The sequence below is a fragment of the Crotalus tigris genome, unplaced genomic scaffold (genome assembly GCF_016545835.1).
Source record: "Crotalus tigris isolate CLP2741 ecotype Arizona unplaced genomic scaffold, ASM1654583v1 scf7180000020074.1721668, whole genome shotgun sequence".
Lineage (NCBI taxonomy): Eukaryota > Metazoa > Chordata > Lepidosauria > Squamata > Viperidae > Crotalus > Crotalus tigris.
In genome coordinates, this window is record NW_024097846.1 from 837,206 (window position 1) to 857,964 (window position 20,759).

The 20,759-nt window shown below is 38.8% G+C and overlaps 1 protein-coding gene and 1 long non-coding RNA gene across 5 annotated transcripts in view; one reads left to right on the forward strand and one right to left on the reverse strand.

Moving 5' to 3' along the window:
• CERS6 (ceramide synthase 6) overlaps window positions 1–20,759 on the reverse strand; it is a 119,478-nt gene that overhangs the window by 28,001 nt on the left and 70,718 nt on the right. For all 3 annotated transcript variants that reach the window (XM_039365444.1, XM_039365447.1, XM_039365445.1), the window contains exon 5: window positions 597–647. In XM_039365444.1, the coding sequence (XP_039221378.1) occupies window positions 597–647 (51 nt within the window). The remainder of the gene's footprint in view (window positions 1–596; window positions 648–20,759) is intronic.
• LOC120318132 overlaps window positions 120–20,759 on the forward strand; it is a 35,451-nt gene continuing 14,811 nt past the window's right edge. The window contains exons 1-3 of one of the 2 annotated variants that reach the window (XR_005559419.1): window positions 120–198; window positions 7,931–7,990; window positions 17,209–17,287. This is a non-coding gene — a long non-coding RNA (uncharacterized LOC120318132). Of the gene's footprint in view, window positions 199–7,930; window positions 7,991–9,478; window positions 9,678–17,208; window positions 17,288–20,759 lie in introns of those variants that run through there. The other variant, XR_005559420.1, reaches the window with a different exon arrangement.

Genomic DNA, 20,759 nt, shown 5'->3' on the forward strand with positions numbered 1-20,759 from the left:
ATTTCCTCAAGGTCACTTTATTTTTCTTTTTTTACTATCAGGTCAGACCAATCTGTAAATCTAGTCAAAGTCAGTTATGACTTCACAGTAGGCCACATTTTCATCACCACTACATTACAGACATATTGAGGTTCAGCTCTGGTGTTTTTTAAGAAGGTTGGAAGAGTCCTTGATCCCCTTCCCTCCAAAGGAGTTGAGGTAAATCTAGCTTCCCCATCTCTTCTGCTTTATCAACTCCAAAGCTTCTTCTTTAAAATGATATCTGACCTTTTCACTAACTATTGAGAAAATGAGATTACAACAGTAAGCAGTGGTAAAATAAAAAAGATTCCCTTCCCCAAGCCCCAGCTCTTCCTCCCTTCTGCCACCTAGACTAGTGTTTTTCAAACTTAGCAATTTTTAAGATATATGGAATTCTGGGAGCTGAAGTCCACACATCTTAAGGTTGCCAAGTTTGAAAAACACTGATCTAGACTAAATAAACCAAGTGAAAGGTTGCATTTGAAGATGGCAGCTTACAGCCATTTCAGAGGATGGCTGTACATTTTCAATATTTTACATCATGCTATGCAACCTGTGTTTTGTTGTTCTTTTACCTGATACGGGTAACCAGTCCAGCACTGTTTTGTGTTCCACAGCCAAGGACTCTTAAAAAAAAAAAAAAGCAAGATAGAGAAAAAGAGGAGAGAAAAAAAAAAGATTAAAATGCTTGCAGAGCAATGCAACCAAATCTTTTGGACATTTGAAACACATTCATCTGACCCTGCCAGAAGGAATGAAGCAGGGTGACTTTGGGCCAATCGCTTTCTCTGAGCACCGACTACATTCACAGGGTTCTTGTTATCAGGAACATAAAGATGTGTTGGATACTGTGTTTCCCTGAAAATAAGACCAGGTCTTATATTAATTTTTGCTCCAAAAGACGCATTAGGGATTATTTTCCAGTTAGGGTTTATATTCGGGGAAATACGGTACTAAATGCGTCCATCTGGCTGATAATCTTAACTGGGGCCAATAAAGAATATACCCCACAGAATCATATTTTATTTTTATGAGAGGACTACACAGACAGTTTATCATTCAAAAGCTCTCAAGAAAGAAGTATCCCAGTATTTGAGAGGCTGGAAGAGGGGGTTAAATTATTCTCCAAAGCACCAGAGGGCAGGACAAGAAACAATGGTTGGAAACTGAACAAAGAAAGAAGCAAACTGGAATTAAGGAGAAACTTCCTAACAGTGAGGACAATCAACCAGTGGAACAGCTTGCCTTCAGAAATCATGGGCACTCCATCACTGGAGGTTTTTAAGAAGAGACTTGACAGTCACCTGTCTGATATGGTATGGGTTCTCCTGCTTGAACGGGAGGCTGGACTAGAAGACCTCCAAGGTCCCTTCCAGCTCTATTCTATTCTAAAGTGCAATGGAATGTAACGAGGAGGTGAACCCCAGGATGGAGGTGGTACATTCCAGAGGAATAAGAGACAACTCAGTCTGGATGTTATGTGTAAGGGTAGAAGGGTGAAGACCTCCTCTCCCTAACAGTTCACAGAATATATTATACACGCAGATAGCAGAGTTCTTAGTCTGGAAAAAATTGTCTGTAGGCGTAAACTGATAAAGAAGTCAGCTTGGAAGAACTGCCATGTGTCATTCTGGGTTTTGGGCTTGAGAAAAGATTGTCTTGAATCAAGTTCAATATGTGAAGACAACAAACGATCTTAAGGGATAATAATTCATCTGTTTCCTGTTTACCAAGAATCACAATAACCACAGAAGAAAGCAGGAGACCTATCAGCTTTATTTTAATATATACTTCAAGAATCAATTACTGGCTCTCTTGTAGAAAATGCTCCAAAATACTTATGCAGCATAGAATTCAGACCACCCAAATTCCCACAACCAGCTTTGGAACTGATAATGAAAATATTAAAATGGTAGACAGATTCTGCCTTTTAGGATCAACAATCAACAGTAAAGGAATAAGTAGTCAAGAAATACACCACTGACTAGCACTTGGTGGTATACCCATGAAAGCTTAGGAAGAGATATTGTGATATGTTGATACTTACAAAGATCAAAATAGTGCAAGCCATGGTATTTCTTGTGATACTTAAGGAACCAAAAATTGAACTTTGAAGAAGCAAGATTAAACTTGACTGTAGACCACGGGTGTCAAACTCACCACGTCACGTGACGTGTCACGACGTATTGTGACTTTTTTCCACATTGCCACCCGCAGGCTGGCAGTTTGACACCCCTGCTGTAGACCGTCAAGAAAATAAACAAACAGAACATTGAACAAATTAACCTGAAGTTGTCACTCAAGGTACAAATAAGCAGCTCAAATTATCCTACTCTGGACACATTATGTGAAGACCTAGCTTTCTGGAGGAGGTTTGATGCTAGGAAAGGTTTAAGGAAAGAGAAGAGGATGACGAATAGCAAGGTGGATAGATTCACTTACAGTGACAATGCGTGCACCATTGGAAGACCTAAAAGAACAAATTAGAGATAAATTGTCATGAAGAAAATCTACATATGTGGTTGTTAAGAGTTGATGCAGACTTGATGGCACATAATTGATCAACGAATCAATCATATTATTTGTCTTCTAGTGTTTGGCCCTATAGCCTGGAATCTTACAGTGTACTGTCTCTAGTTTGGTGTTGAAATGTAACTGTCAACTTACCTAAATTCAAAGAGGAGGGAAGTATTGACTCCCCTTTTTATAACATTTGAATGTTTTGCAATAACTTGCAAATGGCTAAAAGAGGAATGAGTGGGTAGATTAGTTTCCTGTTAAACTGAAAAGGCTCAAGGGCATTTACAGGACTTCTTGCTCAAGAGATTATTCATTATAGTAGAGTTAAGGGAGCTATATTATTTAGGTATGAGGTAAGGAGTTAAGAAAATTGTACATTGGGTAGATTAAGTAAGAAATGACTAAAGCCAGAAATACACAGCAAGTAGGAAATAGTGGGTGAAGTTGTATTAGAGCAATTGCCACCCTCAACAAGATTCTGGATTCAGCACCATCAAGCAGAGATAGGGATAGAATCCTTTGCCAAGGATTCAGCCCAGAAAGCTGAAAAAGTTAGAAAAGGGATAAAACATAGTAAAGGAAGGAAGCCAGGAATATCAGCCAGAGACCATATAGAACACTGGGCACTAACTAACAAAATGAAATTCAATGGTGAAAAAAGCAAGGTTCTACATTTAGGCAAGAAAAACCAAATGCACAAGTACAGCATAGGTGGCACCATGCTCAATAGTAGTAACTGTGAGAGGGACCTCGGAGTCCTAGTAGACAATCACCTAAATATGAGCCAGCAGTGTGCTGCAGCTGCCAAAAAGGCCAACACAATGCTAGGCTGCATTAACAGAGGGATAGAATCAAGATCACGTGAAGTATTAATACCACTCTTCAATGCCTTGGTAAGGCCACACTTGGAATACTGCATCCAGTTTTGGTCACCACGATGTAAAAAAGATGTTGAGACTCTAGAAAGAGTACAGAGAAGAGCAACAAAGATGATTAGGGGACTGGAGGCTAAAACATATAAGGAACGGTTGCTAGAATTCGGTATGTCTAGTTTAACGAAGAGAAGGACAAGGGGGGACATGATAGCAGTGTTCCAATATCTCAGGGGCTGCCATAAAGAAGAGGGAATTAAGCTATTCTCCAAAGCACCTGAAGGCAGGACAAGAAGCAATGGGTGGAAACTAATCAAGGAGAGAAGCAACCTAGAACTAAGGAGAAACTTCCTGACAGTTAGAACAATTAATCAGTGGAACAGCTTGCCTCCAGAGGCAGTGAATGCTCCAACACTGGAAGTTTTTAAGAAGAGACTGGACAGCCATTTGTCCGAAATGGTGTAGGGTTTCCTGCCCGAGCAGGGGGTTGGACTAGATGACCTCCAAGGTCCCTTCCAACTTTACTACTACTATTATTATTATTCCAGAAATCTCTGACTTGTTCTTTGTAGAGATAGAGAAAATATTGGAATTGGGATTAACATAAACATTATATACTGAATTGTGTTCCCCAAATGTCCTAACACCCAAAGGAAACGGGAAAGTTAAATTATGAATAAACACGAGAAAAGAAAATAAGATAGTGAAGTTTGATAATTACCCTGTGTCTTGCATAAATGAATTAATAGACCAATTGGGGAATGCTAGATAGCTTACAAAACTTAACTTGAAAAAAGTTTATACTATTCTATTAGAAAAGGAACCCCAAAAGAAAACAATTACTTTTCAGAGTTTTAAGCAGCTTACAAAAAATGCCTTTGGAGTTACATCGGATACAACAACCTTCCAAAAGCTCATGAACAGAATCCTTCCAGGGCAAATCAGGTGGTGTGAGATGTATTTAGATGACATAGACCAGTGGTTCTCAACCTGTGGGTCAGGACCCCATTTGGGGTCGAACGACCATTTCACGGGGGTCGCCAAACAATGCAGTCCACCATTTTTTCCCCCTTTTCCTTAGCTGTGCTACTCCCTTTTATTCTTGAATAGAGTCTAATTCTATTGGCTTTCAAAAGCCAATAGGAATTGTCCAGGCTGTCTCTGCCCTGCTGAGCCCACCAAAAGTCCCATTCTGCAAACAGTGCTGCACCAGTTGAGTAGTCCTCAACTTAAGACCGGTTGAGTAGTCCCCAACTTACGACCAGTTGGGGGTCGCGGCATTAAAAAGGTTGAGAACCACTGACATAGACATATATAGCAAAAGCTGAGAAGATGATTTACGAATTTAGAGGAAGTTATAAACCCTGAAAAATGTCACTTGAGGTTTACAGATGTTATGTATTTAGGACAGAATGGGAAAGCATAACCAAATATAGAAAAGGTAGTAGCGTTAGCAAAAATAAACCAACCCCAAACCTAGAAACAAGTCAAATTAGTTTTAGCTTTGGTAGGGTCTCAGACTAGACTCACTACCCAGCTCGCCAAACAAGCTTAGGTTTCTATAGACCTTACACAGAAAACAAAACACAATAAGATAAATATGAACAAGCACTGCATTATGAAGCAAGCTTCACCTATATGGAGTCAACTTTGACTGACCTTTCACAGTTTACATCAGGGTCTTCAAACTTGGCCCTTTTATGACTTGTGAACTTCAACTCCCAGAATTCCTCAGCCAGCATGCATGGCTGAGGAATTCTGGGAGTTGAAGTCCACAAGTCATAAAAGGGCCAAGTTTGAAGACCCCTGGTTTACATTGATGTATTGGGAGTGGGACAAGGAGCAGCCCTATGATGATGGAGATCATTACTTGGCTAAGAACTAGCACCATCAAAAAAGAGGCTTTGGCACTATGATGGGCTATTGAAGAATTTATAGTCTATTTATGGGGGGAGAGTTTCAAGTAATCACCACCCATCAGCATTCACATGGATTTATTAAATGAAGGATAGCAACTCAACGGTTACTAAATGGTACCTATTGTTACAGCCATATAGGTTTACTATTCAGCATCAAGCTGGAAAACAGAACATCCAGAAGACTACTTATCAGACAATGGAGTGAGTATAGTACTCCAAGTCATATGTTAAAGAGCTAATATAGACAAGGAACTGAATAAGACTATGACACACATCCCCCCATTAAAAAGGAGGAAGGAATGTGGAAGGAAAACCTGGCAGTGACTAGCGTAAGCATTTCTTTCCCTTTGTTTTTTCCCCTGGGAACTTTATGGCAACCTGAAGGACTATGCACCACACCCAGTCTCAATTATAAGGGCAAAATGCTGAAAGTACCAGGGTGTGGGAATGTAGGTGCATTTGGAAGATGATTTGTGTTGGGTAGAAGAGCCAAAAGGAAACATTTGAGCAATTATCAGCTCAACAAGCAACTGAGGATAAAGGAGGAGCAGCCAAACTAGTGGCAGAGAAGCTGAAGGGAGAAGTAGAGTCTAACAGCTGCACCACTCCAGCAGGAAAGCTGAGGAGCTACAACCAACCAGTCACTGCTGAAGCATCTTTCTTCTTTCACACAGTACAGAATGAGAAACTGCACATCAGCAGTTTGAAACACAGCTGGCAGAAGCCAACTTGGAGTTGGCTAAAGACCTTGGTTCAAGTTCAAACAACAGACAGCATGGGAATAAAACAGAGACATAGATAAGTATTGTTACAGATATGGTATAAGACTAGTAATAAGTACATTTGTTAATTGTTTTGTAATAAAAGCCGAGAGAATTTTAAAAAAGTCTATATGGTATTGGCTTATACCATTTTACAAAAGTACCACTCAAAGTAAGCTATTCGAATAGAGGCTCCATAATATTGCAAAGGACCAATGTAGCTCCAAATATCTTTCTCAGTTCCTACATGGCTCCTGCCCATTTGATTTAGCAAGAAGAATGAAATAAGAAGCTGGCATGCTGCAAGGAGTGTTCCCAACCTTTAGCATCTCATTTATCTGCTGCAATTGCCTTCGGATCACAGATGTCTGAGATGGTAGAGATGGGGAGTGCACTGATCTTCTGATAAATGGGTGTTTTGTGGCTGGCCATGCTTATAGCCATTTTGTAAGCAGGCAAGTCCATTGTGGCTCCCAGTTGGTGGGAAAAAGTCTGCGAAATGCACTCTAAATTCAAATCTGCACCTCACCTCAAAGGTCGCCCATTCTCATTCAACAATCGTGCTCATAGTTAGAACTACAGGTAACTTAATCAGCTTCTTTCCACCTTTTACACTGATGGAAGTATTCTTCTAAGTATTCAACACTGACTATTTTTGATACATTTTAGTTTAGAAGAAGTATACAGCAGTTACACATGACGACATTCTTACAGGCATATTTAAGGGAAAACAGAAATATTCAGGCTATTTTATTCATGTTTCAGGTACAAGAGTACTAATCATGGTTATTGCAAAATTCATTATAACTATTCTTTACCAGAGAAAAATATGATTTCTTCTGGAAAAGTCAAAGAAGTTTTTACAAAATGTAGAGGGCTAATTTAAAATCATTAAAGGCAATGCCATTTATAAACAACTTAAAGGGGTCACTGGTGATGAGGCTATATTTAAAAAAAAATCTGCAGGGAAATATTTCAAAAGTGTTAAGAGTCAGCACATGAACTTCCAAAAGGTTAGGACTTCTATAGATTATTCACAGAGAAGAAGAGGAAATATGATCAACTAATGAGAGGGTCATCTGGGAAAAACAGATACTGGCTCCAATTAAGGTGGCTGTTTAAAGGATTTCCACTAATATATAGGAATTCTCCAGTTTCTCATTCCTTTTATTCTGAAATTTAATAATGCCTTTTCTAAATAAATTGTAGCAAGCAGTAAGACCTAGTCAAACATAGCTGATCTCAGAAGATAAATAAGGTTATCTTACATCAGTGGTGGCGAACCTATGGCATGGGTGCCAGAGGCAGCACTCGGAGCCCTCTCTGTGGGCACACATGCTGTTGCCCCAGCCTTGCCTCCGCCCGTGACCCCCTCCTCACCAGCAGCCTCCCTGGAGGAGAGTCGCCCCTGAGCGTGGCCCACACAGAGCAGCGCAGCCAAGGACATGGCAGCCAGGCAGTGTAGACAAGATTCTGCCCTCACGCCCCAATGCGCACAGTTGATGCTGCAGGGCGTGGGCAGAGGGCGTGGCTGCCGTGGCGCTGCTGGGCTGCCTGGGCGATCTGCGGCGGGCCCTGGAGGCAGTGAGTGGCCTTGCGGGCAGGAAGGGTGGGGCGAAGCGTGGGCAAGGCAGGGGGTGGAGCAGGGGCGGGGCCAGTTTTGGGGCACTCGGTTTCTAAAAGGTTCGCCATCACTGTCTTAGATACTTGGATAGGGGACCACCTGGGGATTCCAGAACTATAGACTAAACTGATACCAGTGTCAAACCACAGATAGTCCTCAAAATGAGTGCAGTTGGGACTAGGATTGTCATCACTACTTTGATTTTGCTTGTAGGAAGCCAGCAGGAAGGGTCGCAAATGGCAAACATGTGAGCACAGGATGATGCAACTGGTGGTAAGTTGTAAATGGAAGCTGGCAGCCAAGCATCTGAAATTTTGTTCATGTGACTGCAAGGGCATTGCACTGGTCAGACTTTCGAGGACCAGTTGTAAATCCCTTCATTTAGTGCTGTCATAATTTTGAACAATCATTGTATGAATGGTTGTAACTTGAGGACTCCCAGCACTTCCATAATGTTGCCAGGAAAACTGCATGAATTATCTCCCTGTGGCTCAAGCTAAATCCCAGGGAATCTTTCTTTAATTCTTCATTATGTACAGGAGTAAAAATGTCAGAGGCAAGAAGCAAAGCAAAAACTAGAGAAACCAGCAAGAGCTAGTGGGAAATTATTCCAAGGGGGACAAAAGCTGGGGGACAAGAACTCCGTGAAAGAGCAGAAAATCAAGGATAGGAACTCACACAAAATGATGTGTCAAAGCAGGTGGCAATTTAGAAGTCAGCCACCCTTTCAACCCAGTAACTAAGGCTTCTATCCTCTCTCAAAAGGAGAGCAGAGAAAAACTTGAAATATATTTTAAGAAGGGATGACATGCAATCTAAATTTATTTCTCCCTCAGTAGGTTTTGGTTAAAAAACTGGTTACTCACAACTGACTTTAGTATGGACTACTGCCATTAACTATGGGGAAGGAAAGAGAACAAGGCCAAAAACAGTTTTCAGCAACAGAATGTTCAGTTCAATAAAACACCACATCACTTGGATCCATACATATACTACGACAATACATTACAACATCCTTGGTTCTTGGAAAGTACTCGATCTGTACATAGGCCAACACCAGCTAAAGAAACTGGCATCTGTGACTTCTGAACATTGTACTGAACAAATAATATCTGGGCATTTTACAGTTAGATAATATCAAGCATGGACAATTTAAAAATTTGATTTGTAAAGAACACATCCAAAGGGTGAGAAAAGTGCTAAACACACAATTAAATGATGAAAACACCATTAAAAACAGCAATACCTGGGCCACACCTGTGATAGTATATACCAGTGATGGCGAACCTTTTAGAGACCGAGTGCCCAAAAACTGGCCCCACCCTCTCTCCAGCCCCTGCCGTGCCCCCGCTTCGCCTGTCCCCACCCCGTCCCCCACCCCGTCTGCCTGCAGGGCCACTCATCGTCTCCAGAGCCCGCCACAGATTGCCCAGGCAGCCCAGAGGCACCATGGCAGCCACACCCTCTGCCTGCACCCCGCAGCATCAACTGTGTGCAATGGGGCGTGAGGGCAGAGTCTTGTATATATTGCCTGTCTGCCATGTCCTTGGGTGCGCTGCTCTGCGTGGGCCACGCTCAGGGGTGATTCCTCCAGGGGGGCTGCTGGTGAGGAGGGGGTCATGGGGGGAGGTGAAGCTGGGGCAATGGCACATGTGCCCACAGAAAGGGCTCCGAGTGCCGCCTCTGGCACGCATGCCATAGGTTCATCACCTCTGCTATATACTGTTGGAATTATTAAATGAACATAAGCTGACTGGAGAGTTTGTACCAAAAATCAAGTGTATTAATAAATATTCCCTTTGTATTACATCTCCATAGTGATATTGATAGATCAAAATGGAGCAGAGATTAACTTCAAGTCAAACAAACTGTTGAAGAAGAAAAGCACGCATTTGCTGATTATGTAAAAGATAGCCATGAACAAGCACTGATGCAAGTTAAGAATTGGAACTTATTGAATGTACGTGAAGCAAAATATCAATATCAGAATAAAATAATAAAAATAGGAACAGAATGTTGGCAAGAAAAAGCATTATACAATCAATTTCTACAAATATATCAGGGAAAGTGGATAAAGATAAAACCTGGCAACGGCTGACAACTGGAACGTCAAAAAAAAAATGAAGCTGAAGTCTTGGTTTTAGGTGCACAAAAACAAGTTATTGAACTTGCAATTAAGGCCAAAGTTAAAAAAAATCTTCAAACGATCAAAGTAGATTATGCAGGTAAATCATATACTCAGATTGTGCAGGAAGATTACATAAAATGATTATAAACAATGACATAACAGAATTGCCAAAATGATGTAAAAGTTAGTGGTGTTGAACAGCAAACAGAGTGAACTAGAAATTTAGGTTAATGAGGGCAGATATGATATTGTTGCCATTACGGAAACATGGTGGGATGAAACCCACACATGGAACACACAGGGATTTAAATTATTTAAAAGAAACAGACCAAATAAAAGAGGAGGTGGAGTTGCTCTCTATATAAGAAATAACTACATCTCTACAGAAATAGAGCACAACAATGATGAAAACTGTCTTAAATGCATTTGGGTCAATATAAAAGGGGGAAAAAATGACATTGCCATAGGTGTATACTACAGGCCACTCAACCAAACAGAGGAAATAGATGAACTTTTTGCTAGTCAGCTAACTAAGATATGTAGGAAGCACATCACAATAGTAATGGGTGACTTTAACTACCCTGACATCAACTGGGAGACAAACTCTGCACCAAGTGGAAACTCAAACAGGTTCCTGGCAAACCTAGTAGACAACTTTGTCTCCCAAAAAGTAGAGAAGGGAACTAGGGGGTTAGCCATTTTGGATCTAATTCTCACTAATAGAGATCAAATGATAAAAGGTGTTGAAGCCATAGGAACCTTGGGAAGAAGTGATAATGCAATATTGGAATTCAACATTATGGAAGCACAAGCAATAGAACACAGTCAAACTAGAGTCTTGGACTTCTAGAGAGCTAATTTCAATAAACTTAGAGAAGGCTTGTGAATAATTCCATGGATGAGAATCTCAAGGGGAAAACAACTCAAGAAGCTTGGGAAATTTTGAAAAATGAGATAATAAAAGCCCAGTCTAGCACAATACCAACAAAGAGGAAAAATAACAGCTCTCAAAAGAAACCAGCATGGCTGCATAAAGAACTCTCTGACAAATTGAAAGATAAAAGGGACAAGTATAGAAAGTGGAAAGAGGGGCACATAACTAAGTCAGAATATCAGCAAATAGCCCGAGCCTGCAAAGATGAAGTGAGGAAAGCTAAGGCTCAAAATGAACTAAGGCTTGCGACCAAAGTCAAAAATAACAAAAAAAGCTTCTTTCAACATATAAAAAACAAGAAAAAAGTGAAGGAAATGGTTGGTCCATTAGTGGGTGAAAGTGGCAAGAAGGTGACAAGCAACAGGGAGAAAGCAGAACTATTTAACTCATTTTTTGCATCTGTCTTTACACACAGGGAAAAAACAGACCAACCTATCAAAAATAGTGCAATAAAAACACAATAGAAACACAAGTTAACATAGGCAAGAAAATGGTAAGTGAGCACCTGTCCAGTCTAGACGAGTTTAAATCGCCAGGACCAGATGGATTACACCCCAAGGTTCTCAAGGAACTGGCAGAAGTGATCTCAGAATCACTGAACTATATTTTTCAAAGATCCTGGAGCACTGGGGAACTACCGGAGGACTGAAAAGAACTGATGTAGTTCTCATCTTCAAAAAAGGAGAAAAAAAATGGACCCAGGAAATTACAGACCTATCAGCCTGACCTCAATACCTGGGAAGATTCTGGAAAAGATAAACAACGAATCAGCGAACACCTAGAGTCAAACAAAGTCATTACTAAAAGCCAACATGGGTTTGTCAAAAACAGATCATGTCAGACAAATCTTATTGCATTCTTTGACCAAGTGACAAAATTAGTGGATCAGAGGAAAGCTGTGAATATAATTTACTTGGACTTAGGTAAGACATTTGATAAAGTAAATCACAACCTACTACTTGATAAGATAGAAAAATGTGGGGTAGACAGCATCACCACCAGATGGATCCGTAGCTGGCTGACCGACCATACTCAGCATGTGGTCCTCAATGGAACCGCATCTTCATGGAAGGAAGTGTGTAGTGTGGTGCCCCAGGGCTCTGTTCTGGGCCCAGTGCTCTTCAACATCTTCATCAACGATTTGGATGAGGGGATAGATGGGGAACTCATCAAATTTGCAGATGACACCAAGCTGGCAGGAATAGCCAACACTCCAGAAGACAGGCTTAAGATACAGAAGGATCTGGACAGACTTGAACACTGGGCACTATCTAACAAAATGAAATTCAATTGTGAAAAAAGCAAGGTCCTACATTTAGGCAAGAAAAACCAAATGTACAGGTATAGAATATGGGGTACCTTGCTCAATAGTAGTAACTGTGAGAGGGACCTCGGAGTCCTAGTGGACAATCATTTAAATATGAGTCAGCAGAGTGCTGCAGCTGCCAAAAAGACCAACACAGTGCTAGGCTGCATTAACAGAGAGATAGAATCAAGATCACGTGAAGTTTAATACCACTTTACAATGCCTTGGTAAGGCCACACTTGGAATACTGCATCCAGTTTTGGTCACCGTGATGTAAAAAAAGATGTTGAGACTCTAGAAAGAGTACAGAGAAGAGCAACAAAGATGATTAGGGGACTGGAGGCTAAAGCATATAAGGAACGATTGCTGGAATTGGGTATGTCTAGTTTATTATGTGTCAATAATGAAGAATGAGCAATATTGTGGGACTTCCAAATAGAAACTGATAAAGTCTTGGCTCATAACACTTCAGATTTAACTGTGGTTGAAAAGAAAATGTGGTTAACTGATGTGGCAATACTAGGGGATAGTAGAATAAAAGAAAAATAATTGGAGAAGACCACAAAGTATCATTGTAAAAAATCGAAAAAAAGAACTGGAGAAAACCACAAAATACAAAGATCTGCAAATAGTAGTAGAATGACTATAGCAAAAGAAGCAAAAATAGCACCAATAGTAATAGGCGCCCTGGGTGAATACCAAAACATCTAGAGGACCACTTGAGCACCATCGGCATTGACAAAATCATCACTAAATTGCAAAAAACAGTTTTTTTATTTGGAACAACTTACAATGATATCTGTAATATTATTAAACATCTGCCTATCCCAGGTCTTTGGGAAGGACTCATTAGGTGGACCAAAATGCCAATCTAAACATCTGGATGATTGGATGATCAACCGTAATGATAAAATTGTTTTTAAACTGTTATAATAATTTCTTATGAAGGGGTTTATTTGGAGCCACAGTTTTGCTTGTTTTTGCTCATTTTTAGTCTCCCATTTCTCAAACATAATGTACATTTCCGCTGTAATTTATCTGTATCTTTTGGAAACTTTTAAACTTTCTTCACGCTAAAAGAGACTGCAGCTACTGAGATTCTACAAAAACCTCTAAATAGAAGTAGGAAGTTATTTATAAAAATATAAAATGGGATTTTAAAAAATTAAAAGAAACTGTTTAAGTAATTAAAAGAAATATACAAATAACAAACCAAGAGAGTGGCATGGATAACTTTCCTATATTAGATTTGCAAAAGAGACTTGTTAAAGCTTTGAAGAATTTTCTGAGAAGGAATAAGGAAAACATGAAATGAAATCAAGTTCTCGGACCTTATTTGAAGGGACTAAAGATCAAAATTGTTAAAAGTAAAAGGAAGGAATATAAAATTGTTTTATTTGATCAAGGTTAAAATAGATGTGTTATTAACTCTGGTAATCCTTAATGGACTTTTGCTGGTGAGGAATGGAATGACAAGGCTTTAAGGGGATTTCTTTATAAGTAAGAGATGGGATATGGAGGAAGAGATCATTTGTTGTATTTTAAAATAAGATGATAAGTTACTAAAATTGTTTATACTTCTGATGAAAGGGGAAGTAATTACTTTATATATTCTTGTTTCTTTTTTTTCTATCTTTCCGTTTTTTTCTTCCTGTACTTTTCCTTTTTCCTTTTTATTCTTTTGGTTTTTTTTTTTTTAGTTTTCATCTTTTCATCTATAATTTCTAATTTTTTAAAAAGAAAGTCTACTGCTACTTTTTGGTAACTGCGCTTTCAGGCAGCTCTGGGGTCACAAAACAGAGGTCCACAGTCTGTATTCCACCCCAAATCCTTTAAGTCACTTGGTCCTGCTTTAACAAAACATTGTTTTATCATCAAAGACTCAACTGAATAATCCTGCTCTTGAGGATTACAGTCTTATAATAATAATAAAGTTGGAAGGGACCTTGGAGGTCATCTAGTCTAACCCCCTGCTCAGGCAGGAAACTCTGTACCATTTCGGACAAATGGCTATCCAGTCTCTTCTTAAAAACTTCCAGTTTTGGAGCATTCACCGCTTCTGGAGGCAGGTTGTTCCACTGGTTAATTGTTCCAACTATCAGGAAGTTTCTCCTTAGTTCTAGGTTGCTTTTCTCCTTGATTAGTTTCCATCCGTTGCTTCTTGTCCTGCCTTCAGGTGCCTTGGAAAATAGCTTGACTCCCTCTTCTTTGTGGCAGCCCCTGAGATATTGGAACACTGCTATCATGTCCCTCCCTCGTCTTATTTGATAGATAAGGGGTTTTCATCCAGATGTATCAAGAGTGAGACTGCAGTGTCAGAGTCTGGTGGATGTGATAATAGACCCCTTATATTTTAAAGCAGTCCAATGCAGAATTGGTCATGAAAAATAAACTTAAAATGGACTTTCTAATTGCTCTACAGTTTGGGTTCTGGTGGTTTATGACCAGTGCTAGTCTACATAGGAAAAGAAAACTACTGGTCTCTAAAGATTTATGAATGTAAAGTCACTCTACCACTCAACCTGGAATTCTAACATGACCAGTTCAGATGTTCATCAGAAACAACAAATAATCTCACGGGGAAATATACATTTATATTCTGATTCTACACTATTATACTTTATATTCATTCTTCAGAAATGAACAAAGTTTCTCTTTGCATCCAGTGGCATATTCATGAATGCATGACCATAACAATACATAATAATGTATTGATGTTATGGGTTTCTGAAATGTATTTAGAGCAATCACTGAAAATCTCCAAGTTGAATGAGGGGAATGATTGCAGAACTCAAGTGGCTGCTAAAAAAAAAAAAAACCCAAGACCACAAGCATCCATTCACCATAAAAGATAATAAGCATTTTTGCTAATTTCACAAATGGCCTCTTTGAGCACCGTGGAATTATTTCGGAAAATTAATAGGGAGAAGAATTTTTTTCTAAGAATTTATCTTTATTTATTTATTAATCCAATTTATATTGCTGCCATCTACCACCTCTGTGATTATTTTTGTAAATTACTCACAATGGGAAACATATCTAATACTCTTTCCTCCTCCTATTTCTCCCACAACAACAACCCTGTGAGGCGGATTGGGCTGAGAGAATGAATAACTGGCTAGAGTCACTCAGATGGCTTTCATGGAGAATGCAATTTTAGAACTCACTGTTTTTTGCTTTCTAGCCCAATACCTTACCTTAATCATTAGACCAAACTGGCTTTCCAAAAAATTCAAAATGCGGTGCTGCTGTTCTGTATTTGAACGTACAAGAACAGTTAAAAATTCCAGACCAACAAACAAACAAAAAGATCAAATTGTTGTTCTTCAGTCAAGTCATGCCTGATCCTCTGCAACCCCATTGACCCTAATATGTCAGCCCCGCCCATCTTCCACTATCTCCAGTTCATTCCAACCCATGCCCACCATGTCACTGACATTATCTAATCATCTCGTCCTCTACATTCTTCTTCTCCTTTTGCCTTCTATCTTTCACAATACCAGGGCCTTTTCCAATGACTCCTCTCTTCTCATTTGGTGGCCAAAATATTTCAGTTTCAGTATCTGTATCTGTCCTGAAGAACAGTCAGGATTTATTTCCTTTAGGATTGACTGATTTGATCTCCTTGCAGTCCAAGGGACTCTCAAGAGTATTCTCCAACAACACAACTTGAAAGCATCAATTCTTTAATCCTCAGACTTCTTTATGGCCCAAAAAATTCCTTGGACATTGTACTCTAAGGGTACAATCTGTTTCCTAAATTGTCTTAGGCTAATAGTGTATCCCAGCGGTCCCCAACCTTTACAGCTTGGCGGCCCAGCCTGGCATGGGGGGAGGCCTGAGTGGCAGGTCATGCCCGTGTATATAGCTCCATTGGTGCACCCTCAACTCACATGAACTTTTTTTTAAAAAAAATTGTAATACAGTATGTTAAGCCATCTTAAGTCCTTCCTGTAGATTCTCCTCTAAAAGATTAGCCAAAAGCCAAAGTTTTTCTTTTTCTCTAAACAATTCTTAAATTTAGTCAACAGTCCAGGTATTTTTCTTTCAGACACTTTTTAATCTTATGGCTGGGCCAGCTCTTTCTTTGGTCCCAGCTGTCTTCAAGATTATTTAAAATTTGGGGGAAAAAATCTAGTGAGATTGCCAATTCTTGAATAAGAATATCCAACTTTATTGTCCCCTTTAATGCTTGAGTGTCCTCCTTGATGCATCTTTGTTTCAATATACAAATTAATTGTGTGTGACACTAATTGTCTCTACTCAGCTGCAATGAGATAGAAAAGATGCTTTCTTAATCTGAAGACTGAAGCAGGCAAGATGGGAAACAGGGAACCTGGGACCAGACAAGACTGTTCTGTAAGAACAGTGCAGGTACCTACAACAGTCAGGACTGAAAAATGGGCTCATACAGTCTGCTATGGAAAAGTAAAGAAATCCTATTTCTTTTTCCTTAAAAAAGTAGGATTTAAACCTCAAAGCTTTAAAAGATTTAAAACACAGTAGAAGCTTACATTCTATAGAAGGCATTCTTCATCATTACTAACACTATCTCATCTCTGCGGTAACTTTTAAGTTTATCCTTGCATGAGAATTGGAGTCTTTAATTAATATTAATTGTGGTAGCTTGGGTGTAAATTAACTTGTAATTATTTGTTTTTCTGGAAGCTTCCAGATATCTGGCAATAGTTCAGGTGCTCTAGTTAATTATACAGTGAATTATCTACAACTTGGGAATGTTATGATTTTATTATGTTGGCGCTATGTTCATTTCGCCAGTAAATTACCAATTTTATTGAAAAATGTAGTTTTGATATTTAACAGTTTAAATGGAGAATATTCTTCTGTGTCTGTACCTATGTATGCCTTAAAATCTCTGGGAGAGCTTCTAAAACAGCCTGCCCATAGATCGATACAATAAACTACTGCACTTTTCTATGGAAGCCCCCCTAAAACATGTATTTTGCATGGAAAAGATTCCAGATTGAAAATGTTATCTGAGACTTTGGAAAACTGTTTCTATACTGGACTATATGGGTAAATAATCTGATCTGATGGAAACTCTCCTTATGAACATTTCAGATTCCATCTTATGACTACCTTTCTCTTGCATCTTCTCCTAGATGTTTGAATGAATAGTGGACTTGGTTTCTGACAGCCAGCACTCCAAGATCAGCATAGGCAGCGGGAATACAGAACAACGTAAGATTTTTCTGCTATATACTTTCCCTATTGCCACTATTTGTAAGGCTCAAAGTCAGTCAGTTGTTATACATCTTCCCTTTTTTATCCCAACACTAGATGGCTGGTCTTTTGAAAAATATCGAACTATTCCGAGTAATGAAGGGTAGGTTAATTATAACAACATCTTTTTACAAAGAATAGAACACTTTTTTTCACTCCAGAAAATCTGTAGTGAAATCTGCCTTTGCATTTACCATTATATTTTGGGGATTGTTTAGAAAGATGTATAAATGCTTAGTGTCATAATTCTTATCTACTTATCTATCTAATCTGACATGGTCCCTAAATCCTACTTTGAATAAAGATATGTTTAAGAAAAAAGGAATATTTTGCAACATTAATTGCAAGTTATAAAATATTGCAAAGTTACAGGGGGTACCTGGGGATTTTCATGGGAAAATTCAATTACATAAATCAAAATGAAAAAGCAAATAAAACAATTTAAAGAGAGATGCTGAGCTCTCTTAAAATACATTTGACTGGCCATATATGAAAAAACTAGGGGTTCCTGAAATGTATATAATATACTAAACAAGTACAAATATTAAATTAGTCATATTAAGTTGGAGCACGTAAAGAAATGCAGTTACTTCTTTGAAAGAACACAACCAATGTAAGATTGAGAAGTTCAAGTTGAAATCATACTTCACAGAGCAAAATGGTACAATCTTTTGCATATATAAAAATAGTTTAAAAATGAACCAATCAACCAATCTATATTTATAGCCAATCTAAAAATTCTGAATCATATTGTTAAAGAAAAAATGTTTTTTTAGCTAATGACTTCATGCAAACATGATAGCAACAGTCTCCAGATTAGGAATCTCCTAGAGTTCAGGAAACATTGTCTTTAGGTCTTACTACTGGGTGTTGTTACTTTAAAAAATTCTGTCCATCTTTTATTTATTTACTTATAGCCAAGCAAGCTAATAAATTAACAGAAGTGTGTTCAGGAAGGGCTTTTTATCTACTTTTTAAAGAGTAAAGTAGAGAATTGGTGCTTATTATTATCTCTCTGTCTTTGAATTTCTACACATTTTATTTCATGTTGATGATGTAAGGAGGCTAATATTGATCCCCTCGAAAATCTTCCCCAATTTTTACATAAGTGTCTCTAGCAGTGCCTTACAGCATTTCAATACCACATTTCTAATCTAAATTAGATGTATTTTTGACAAAGTATGTTGGTCTTCCAAAGGTATGTCAGTCTTAAGATAAGTCTTCCAAAATTCAGGCCACTCAGTAGGTAACATCCATTAAACCAGTGGTTCTCAACCTGTGGGTCGGGACCCCATTTGGGGTCGAACGACCATTTCATGGGGGTCGCCAAACAACGCAGTCCGCCATTTTTTCCCCTTTTCCTTAGCTGTGCTACTCCCTTTTATTCTATTGGCTTTTGAAAGCCAATAGAATAGACTCTCTTGAATAGAGTCTAATTCTATTGGCTTTCAAAAGCCAATAGGAATTGTCCAGGCTGTCTCTGCCCTGCTGTCTATTCTACAAATGGTGCTGCACCAGTTGAGTAGTCCTCGACTTATGACCGGTTGAGTAGTCCTCGACTTACAACCGGTTGGGGGGTCGCGGCATTAAAAAGGTTGAGAACCACTGCATTAAACCAACTTAAAAGGTTTAAAGGCCAACTAAGGCCGGCAAAAGGAATGAAAGTATCATGTATGTATTAAAAAAAAGGTTCTGCATTCAAAGAATCACTAGATTGGACCAATTTTTTATAATTTGAGAAAATGATACATATTTTATTTCAGAAAAGAAAGAAGAGGAAACTGTAAAAGTATTTCCATGGGATATGGCTACTTGAAAACCTTTACTGAAAACATCTGCAATTATTGAGTCATTTACTCAAAATGATTGTCCAAAATCAGCCATATCTATATGGTATTGTAAAAGAATGTAGAGCTAACCTTGGGGGGGAAATCTGTTTTCACTTTGTCATTATGAGTACAGATAAATGAGGGGAAAAAAGAATTTCAACAACTGTAGAATCAGACTGCAGCATAACAAAATTGACAAAAGTGAAGGGAGTCTGAATACTTTCTGAACGCACTGTATAGTACAGATTAGTACAAGATAGTGCATTGCGCAGATATAGAAGGAAGTGTGAGAAAGAAATAATCTTGCCCTGCTTTTGTTTATTATAAGATAAGACAGAGAGATACTTGGACAGGCTTTCAAGACAGGCAGATCAAAAAACAGGCAGCACAAGGATTCCAGGAATACTATTTTATTTTGGTAGGGTATGACCAAGTTTTTAAAGTCTATCAGTTTTTCTCTGTCTCATTTTATACTAAGCAAAATCAGGACAAGATTATTTTGAGTTTCTTACTCATGCTTCCTTCTATCTCAAGACTGTGTACTATTTGACTTCCGGTTCCGGGTTGCGGCGCTCCTAGTAGTACGAAGAGACTCGTCTCCTTGTCAGCTAGCCTCCCTCCACCGGTAGACCCTTATGTGGGTCTCTAAAGTCACCCTGGAGGATGTGACCTCCGTCGAAGAGGCTTCGCTCGGCTGTGGAGGAGCGGCGGCTCCTCCAGCTGCCTGGGCCAAACTCTGAGGGCCAATGGAGAAGAAGATTGGCCAGTAAAATGGCCGATCACTTAGCCGCTAGAAACCGCAAGTCAAAGAACAGCTAAGCTTGAAAACCCACCGTGGTGAATCAGGGTGAGATCTTTTTTTTTTTGTTCCTCTCTTTATGCTTTTTTTGCCTGTAAGAGCCCTGTTTGAACTATTTCCCAGGCTTGGAAAGGCAGCTTCTACATGTCTTGGAAGAAAGGCGAACAAAAGAATAGAACAAAGCTTTAAAGACTATATATATATTGAGTCATTTATTGTATGTATGTATATGTATATATATATGTTTTGGGGTACTGGAAAAAAAATTTCCCTAAGAATTCTACTATCAGTCTATGCTGTTGTATCTTTTTTTTTTTTTAGTACTTCTTCCTCTATCTTTTCCTGAAAAAATAGAAAAAAGGGAAAAGGAAAAAAAATGACTTTTGAAAAAAGATTTCTTAGCCCACTGAGGACATCTATTGGTTAAAAGCTAATATTGTAACTGGAGAGGAGATGGTTTTGGCATTCAAACTGTTATTTAAGAGAAAGAAAATTTGACATAGCTGAACAATTCTTTAAAATGGAGTTGCACTCACACTTAAACTGTAAACTTATTCTTGAAAAGATCTATGAGGCTAAAGAAGAAATATGTGTTACAATGAAAGAGCTTACTACAGAATTAAGAGCCAGAATCTCTCCTTCAAACTGCAAAATTGACTTTCAGACTGCACCTGATTCTTCTATAAAACAGATTATACAAGAAGAGGATTTAACTGAGAATAAAGAGAAATTGATTTTGCCTTACAAGCAATTTACTTACGGTGCTGAGGATCAGAAAAAACAAAGACTGAGATTTGAAATG